Source organism: Bison bison, unplaced genomic scaffold (genome assembly GCF_000754665.1).
Source record: "Bison bison bison isolate TAMUID 2011002044 unplaced genomic scaffold, Bison_UMD1.0 scf7180017864503, whole genome shotgun sequence".
In the NCBI taxonomy this organism is placed as follows: Eukaryota; Metazoa; Chordata; class Mammalia; order Artiodactyla; family Bovidae; genus Bison; species Bison bison.
In genome coordinates, this window is record NW_011495061.1 from 6,250,467 (window position 1) to 6,258,332 (window position 7,866).

A 7,866-nucleotide genomic window follows, 5' to 3' on the forward strand; every position below is an offset into this window, starting at 1 on the left:
GCTCGCCGCTGCCAGACTACCCGGGTACCCCGCCCCACAAGACCTTCCGCAAACTGCGGCTCTTCGACACGCCGCACACCCCCAAGGTGAGAGGACGCGGCCGCCGGGGCGCCCAGAGCCCGCGCCGGCCCAGCCTTTTAAAAAGGCCGCGGCGCCGGGAGCGGAGCGCGGCGCTGCCCGGGTTCGGTTACATAACCGCCCGGCCTCACCCCAGCTCGCTCTCCGGCGCGGTAACAAAAAAGTTGGCAGTCTTTTTTTTGGGCCCTGCCCAGCAGTTGTCCGTTAAGATTATGTAACTGAACAATGGGCCTCGTCTGGAACTTCTTCATCTTTCAAAGGGGCTGATCGGCGCCGTCCAGGTGGCTGACGATTTAACGCCCGCCGAGTCGGGGCGGCCCCGAGCGTGGCAGGCGGGAGTGTGGCACCGATAACGCGGTTTGGAAGGATGCTCCAGTGGTGCTGGCCCGGCCACCTGACACTCCTCAGCGCCGCAGCCATCTGGTGCCTTTTAAACGCAGTGATCACTCCTGTAATTTGGGCGGCGCACTCAGGAGTTCGGTTAAAAAAAAAAATGCACTTATCGTTTCGTATCAGGTGGCCTTTTGGGGGAAAGTTTGAGATACGGAGGGAGACTGCGCTTCGACTTGGGAGAAAAGGCTGGCCTTCAAGTATTTACAGCCTTAAAAAGGCTCGTAAATAACTCGGGGTAGCGTTTAAACCGCTTTCCGGAAAGAATATTTTATTTGGTAAGCGTTTGTTTACACTCGGGTTTGCAGTTCCCAAGTTTGATCAGCCGAAGTGTCTGGATTAGGAACGTCCAACTGTTAAAAACCAGCGTGGATATTGTCGCCTGGACCCTCAGGCTTTCATACCATTGATAATGTCTCTTAAAGAAGTAGGTATTCAGCACCTGTGTGTTGAGTGGCAAGTGAGTATGCAGATTACCACTTGTAGAACTTTAGAAGTAACAGCAGATTTTAAAGCAGACACTTACCGAAATTCAGACAGTATCGAACTTAAAAGATTAATGTGGAAAATGTACCTTTTAAAGTGAGTTTCAGTCCGCTTACTAGTCATAAACCTTAGGAAATGTGTGCTTTTTGTGCCTTACTGTTTATTGGCCGACTTGCCCAAGGCAAGTCTGGAAGTGAGGGGAGGAGCTCTATGGTGGTGGCTTTCAAAGCCCTACTTGCATGGGGGAGGGGAGCTTTTATGTGACTCCCAGAATGCTTTCTATTTTTAGATGGATTGAAAGGTTTCTTAACTTTTAGCTCCTAGAGTGAACTTAATTTTAGTTTTCATTCATATTCTTTTTAGGGCTAGAGACCTGTTGACTTTTTCAGGAAAGGTGGTTAGTATCCAGCTTCAGGCTCCTAAGTAAACCACTGTCTGTTTTGCTTGAAAGATTAACAAGGGTTGGTGTGTTGCTTTGACCTACACATTCAGCCAGGAGAAAGACTTATTGAAAATTAGGTTGAGAAGGCTATCTATAGCACTTGGATCCTAAGCGTTTCTTTTCCTCTCCTAGAGTTTGCTCTCCAAAGCTCGAGGAATCGATTCCAGTTCTGTTAAACTCCGAGGTGGCTCTCTATTCATGGATACAGAAAAATCAGGAAAAAGGGAATTTGATGTTCGACAGACTCCTCAAGTGAATATTAATCCTTTTACTCCAGATTCTCTGTTACTGCATTCCTCAGGACAGTGTCGGAGAAGAAAGAGAGCATATTGGAATGAGTAAGTTATTTATTTTTCAACAGTTTGGTTCCTCAACCACCCAAGACTGGTTTGGCATAATTAAAATTTAATTTCAACCAAATGATTTGGAAGTTTATGGGCTGAGAATTTTCTCCATTACTAGCAATTTTCAGTAATCAGCTATGGCGTGGGAAAGGAAGAAAGAAAAGGTCTAGATAAATTCTAGTAAATCTGCTTCTGTCAAAATGAGGCAAGCAGAGAAAGTTGATTTAGAAAGGCTTTAATTTTGATATGTGTGGTGATGTTGGTATATCTAAACAGGAACAACATTTTCATCACTTGGTCTGTATCTTGTCATTACAAAAGTAAATGCTTTCGTTTCGGTTTTCATTCATTAAATTTTCATTTTGCTATATATCTGTCAGATAGTTTTGGATCTCTAGTTGATGGATCTGTCAAATACATTGATAGAAAAAATAATATTTTTCAGTTCCTGTGGTGAAGACATGGAAGCCAGTGATTATGAGTTTGAAGATGAAACAAGACCTGCTAAAGTCAGTAGCTTTTGATTTCCTTTTTATTGGTTTTTAAAAAAATTTTCTTTTTATTGATTTTTATATTTGTTTCTACTTAACAAGCTATCATATACACATGTTGAAATTGAAAGCCACTCAGTCATGTCTGACTCTTTTCGACCTCATGGACTATAGCTGGCCCGGCTCTTCCATCCGTGGAATTCTCCAGGAAAGAGTACTGCAGTGGGTTGCCATTTCCTTCTCTGGAGAATCTTCCTGCCCCAGGGCTTGAACCCAGGTCTCCTGCATTGCAGGCAGATTCTCTACCAACTGAGCCACAAGGAAAGCCCATATATACATGTTAAATAAGCATTAAAACATAAGATAAAATTTTTAAATTTCATAGTGTTATCACCTTAGTGAAAAAATCACTTTCGTACCTTTATAAATATATGGATACACTTTTTATTACAGAGAATTACAATTACTGAAAGCAATATGAAGTCTCGATATACAACAGAATTTCATGAGCTAGAGAAGATTGGTTCTGGAGAATTTGGTTCTGTGTTTAAATGTGTGAAGAGGCTGGATGGATGCGTTTATGCCATAAAGCGATCAAAAAAGCCATTGGCTGGCTCTGTTGATGAGTATGTATTAAAGATTTTGTCTTTTGCTCTTTTGTTCATCAGTATGGTGTTAGAAATGTTAAGGTTTTAGGTGGTCAGTCACTGAATTTAATCTCTAATGTTTGAGAAGTTATAATGACTTAAATCAGATCCATTTCATTTTGTGCCATTTGTTTTTATTGGATTTGGTAGAGTAATATGAGGAGTCTGATCTTGGAGCCTAATTTAAATTTTGTATTTCTAGTAGCATCCATGAATTCACAGTAGAGTAGAATTTCATCTTTCCTGAATTGTAGGGCCAGCAAGATTCCTTCTTTCTAACATTCTTAAATGGCATGATGTGTGCTTAGTCGTGTCTTATTCTTTGCAACTCCATGGACCGTAGCCCACCAGGCTCCTCTGTGTGGAATTTGCCAGGCAAGAATACTGGAGTAGGTTGCCATTTCCTACTCCAGATTCTTTAATGGAAACCTTTGGGAAAATCTCATACAGAGTTTTAATCCTCTTTTAAGCAAGTTCTTCAGCATAATGAATGATAGATCCAGAAGTCAAGATTCTTTTATGAACTTTCAGATAAATTAACTCAGTTTATCTTAAATAAAAATGATTTATGATTCTCTTAATCTCAAACTTCTAGGCAGAATGCTTTGAGAGAAGTATATGCTCACGCAGTGCTTGGGCAACATTCTCATGTAGTTCGATACTTCTCTGCCTGGGCAGAAGATGATCATATGCTTATACAGAATGAATATTGTAACGGTGAGTAATGGTTCCCCTGTAAATGTGTAAGCTCAAGAAAATGAACACCAAGGAAATAATTTATTTTTTATCTAAAGTCTTGCTCTAATTCTGTATATCTTTTACCTGTTATAAATTCAAAGATCAAAAGCCCTGACATGAAGTGCAAGTTATTCTTACCTGGAAGATAAGATTGAAAACCTTGTTTTTTCTACCTAGATAGTAGAACCATGCATATTATTTGTATGTCTGTTACTCAAATTAAACTGATTTTCTTGAGAGGATAGCAGCCTTGCCATGTATTTTGGTATTCCTAGCACTTAGCATAGTGTGGGGGAGGGATATAATAGTTAATAAGCCAAGCTCCCTGTATCTAGCCTTCCCTTTGCATTTCATTTTATGTGCTGCTGAAACTGATAATGGTTACTTGTAAAATGACAGTGACTCTCCATTGATATAAATTCAGCCATTTTTGAATCTTGCTCCCCTACCATCTATCCACCCTTTGTTTACCACTAGAATCCACTGAAATGTTTCTGTAAAGAGAGAATTATTCTCATTAGTTCCCTAGCTGTGCTTGCCTCCTTTCTTCCTCCCTGCCTCCCCCCAAAAAGCATTTATAGAGGTTTAACTTTGGACCTTTATATGGTTTTGAATTTCAGCAGGTCCTTCAACAGTCATCCTGGGTCCTTCCTTTTTCACTAAATCTTTACCAAAGTCCTGGCCTCACTTCTGATTCTTACAGATCTGTTATTAAACACCTAAAATTTTGTATATGATGGATTTTTATTTCTGTACATCTTCAGTAAAATATTAGAGAACTTAGAATTTATTGAATACTTGAGTAGTGAAGATTATTTTTGTTGATTCTCATTTTTTCCCCTAAGACTAGCCATTTCATAGCTTGTGAATAAATAAGTGGTATAAGTAGTAGATCAAGTTTTCTGTTTTGGAAAATAATGAACAAAACAGATGTAGAAGATCCATTTCTCATACCTGACTTCTCACTGAGTTGTCATTTTATTCTACACCCTTGAAAAAATATAATTGTTCAGTATGCAGCATTGCTGCTGCTTTCACAAATCTCTTGAAATGTTTCTATTCATATCATCAAAATATTTATGTAGCTGTCACCTGTGGCTTTGTGGACTATTCTGTTGCTTAACCTCCATTTTTTAGTTACTGCACTTACTAATAGTATAACTTGATCATAATACCTTCTTTCCTCCATATTTGCTAGACACCATCTCCTTCTAGTTTCTTTCTACCTCTCACCTTGTTGATGTGACTTGCTGTCAGCCACAGTCCAGAAATCACAAATTTGTAGCAACCTACCAAATACGTGGTTGTGTTATTTAGTTGATTCTGAGATAACTGGCTTGGGCCTGGGATTTGAGTGAGGGGGATGAGCCGTTTTGCTACCTTCTCAGATTACAAAGACCCTGTCCTGTAATAAGGTTAGATTATAAAATAATCTTTTGAAATAATTTATTATTTTGGAGCAGTCTTAAGCACTTTAGGAATATGGATCTTTAAAAAAATAAATAAACTTGTGTAAAATAGAACAGCCTCTTTGTATGATGTTTTGCTTAGATGAAAGAAAATGAGGCTGTCTAGATATATTTGTGAGCTCTTCTGTTTGCGTTTTCCACCATTTTCTCCACATAAACCCTAAATGTCCTAATAGACCTAGCTAGATCCTTTTCTGTAGTTTCACAGGGATGGATTCTGTTATCATTCATTTGTAGTGTTGATTAACTGATAACCTTTATCTTAACTGATTTTTTATCGAAAACAGTTTGCATTTTGAGCCTGTTTTCTTGATTTGGTGATAGATGGAATTTCTACTCTTGATAAGCAGGTGTAGAAAAATGTTAATTGATAGCGCAGGAGAACCTGAAATACCAGATGAATGGTTTGCTCTTCTCACCTTTCTTACCCTTTCAGCAGCAAGATAGAAGAAACTCGCCCAGCTGTAGTAGCTAGACCCATTAAAAAGCAGCCATATTATTTCTTGGTGAACTTGATCTAGGACTTCAAATTCACATATCCCAAAAAGCTTATTGACCTGCTCCCTTCTAGAGCTCTCTTTTTCCCACAGTTCAAGATTTGTACAAATTAAGTTTGGAGAACATACTTAATCCTAAACTATACAGGTGTGTGATTTACTTTTATTTTTACCGCACATTTGATGTTTTTGCTGTTTAGACTTGTTCAAATTATAGGACCTCCTTTTCTGAGTAGTATATCATCGACCTAGATTTTTATTACCTTGCTTCTGGTTTTATTATTCCCAACTAAGCTTTAAGCAGAAGTGGTTTGTTTATTTTTTAAACATAACTCATTTCCTCTGAGACAGAGTATAAACAAAGTTTTTAATAAAACTTATGAAGTATAAACTTAAAGTTTTTTAAAGTATAAACAAATTAGCTGATAGGTTTGATTCTATAAAAGCAGGTTTGTTCTTATTCATAGTAAGAGTGGTATAAATTAAAACTATACTAAGATACTGGATTTTACTTATAAAATTTGTAGACTCTTGTTATGTGTGTGGGAAAATAGGTATTCTCGTACATTAAGCATGGAAGTGTGATTTGGTACAGCCTTCTCTAAAGGGGACTGTGTGTGTGTAATCGTCCAGATTTGTCTTCCAAATCCCCAGATTTACATAACCTTATGCTAGCGGATTTTAAGTATTAGCCTTTTGAAATCAGGAATTGAGTGTGTTTTATGTGAGCTTTCAGAGGCAATCAAGTCTTGGCATTGATACTGTGAAAACCAACCCAAAACTGTTTTGTAGGGTAAATGGAAATGGCGCTCTCAGCTATAGGAATTTATCCTATATGTAATAAAATAGTGTCTCATACACCCAATGAATGTGTATAGTACACTGTATATACCATTTGACCCAGCAGTTTGTTTGTAGGAGATAACAAAATATGTGTGAATTCCTGAGACTATAATTTGTAGTATTGAAAAGTGAAAGTGAAGTCGCTCAGTCGTGTCCGACTCTTTGCGACCTCATGTACTGTAGCCTACCAGGCTCCTCCCTCCCTGGGATTCTCCAGGCAAGAGTATTAAAGGCTTGGAAATCATTTTTAAATGTCCATCAATTAGGGGATTGGTTAGTGCATTACCATTCAATTATGCAATGGAATTTTGTATACCTAAGAAAGGAGTGGTCTTTGTATATTATAAAGAATGATCTTCAAGATAATGAAAATGTGTTATTGCTTGTATAAAAAGGAGTTGAAAAGAATTCATAACATTACTCTGGGAAAGAGAACTAGGTGGGTTGCTAGAGTATGTATTGATAAGACAGAGACTTTATATTATAGTTTGTACACATGTGAGTGTTTTAGCTAGTGAAAGAATAAATACAATTTTGATTTCACAAGCAGGTTGAAGAGAATAGGTCCTGTAAAATGTCATTTTCTTGGTTGCCTCTAGTCATACAGTAAAGATGAAAGAAAAATGGTATTTCAGAAAGAAGAAAATTCTAACTTTTCTTGTGTTTGTTAGGTGGCAGTTTAGCTGATGCCATAAGTGAAAACTACAGAAGTATGAGTTACTTTACAGAAGCAGAGTTGAAGGATCTCCTCTTACAAGTTGGCCGGGGCTTGAGGTATATTCATTCAATGTCTTTAGTTCACATGGATATAAAGCCTAGTAAGTATTACAGATCATCTGACCTATATATGTTCTTTAGGGTTTTATAGAATAAATGATTTCATTAAAACAATATGGCAACATAAAACATTTTACTATGTTTTTTCATTGTTAGTTTTTTTTAACTTTTTATTTTATACTGGAGTATAGCTGATTAACAATTTGTAATAGTTTCAGGTGGACAGCAAAGGGACTCAGCCATACAAATACATGTATCCATTCTTGCCCCAACTCCCCTCCCATCTAGGCTGCCACGTAACACTGAGCAGAATTCCCTGTACTGTATGGTAGGACCTTGTTGGCTATCCATTTTAAATTCAGCAGTGTGTACATTTCATTTTAGCTTTAAAAGATTTTTGACCCACTTAGTAGTAGTGTTTCATTTCCCATCACCTCTTCCCTTGTTACACCAAAAGATCTGAAATAATACTCTCATTTTTACTAAAAGCTGAAAAAAAATGTTCTGCATCTTATGGGAACCACAGTCTTAGAGTGGGACTGATGGGGAGACTAAAAGAACTCATGTTTAAAGCCTGTCTCTTGTACTAGGCTATAGATCTGTACTTTTAAATTAATGCTGGTGCGGCTAAGAGGGTTATTGTTATTACTCTTTTGTTCAGAAA

General features: G+C 37.9%; 1 protein-coding gene across 4 annotated transcripts in view; it reads left to right on the plus strand.

Moving 5' to 3' along the window:
* Positions 1–7,866, plus strand: part of WEE1 (WEE1 G2 checkpoint kinase) — a 14,296-nt gene that overhangs the window by 629 nt on the left and 5,801 nt on the right. The window contains exons 2-7 of one of the 4 annotated variants that reach the window (XM_010829321.1): positions 1–86; positions 1,529–1,734; positions 2,186–2,249; positions 2,685–2,857; positions 3,474–3,595; positions 7,097–7,243. The exon at positions 1–86 is cut by the window's left edge and continues 20 nt beyond it. In XM_010829321.1, coding sequence (XP_010827623.1) covers positions 1–86; positions 1,529–1,734; positions 2,186–2,249; positions 2,685–2,857; positions 3,474–3,595; positions 7,097–7,243 — 798 coding nt within the window. The other 3 variants (XM_010829320.1, XM_010829318.1, XM_010829319.1) reach the window with 3 other exon arrangements.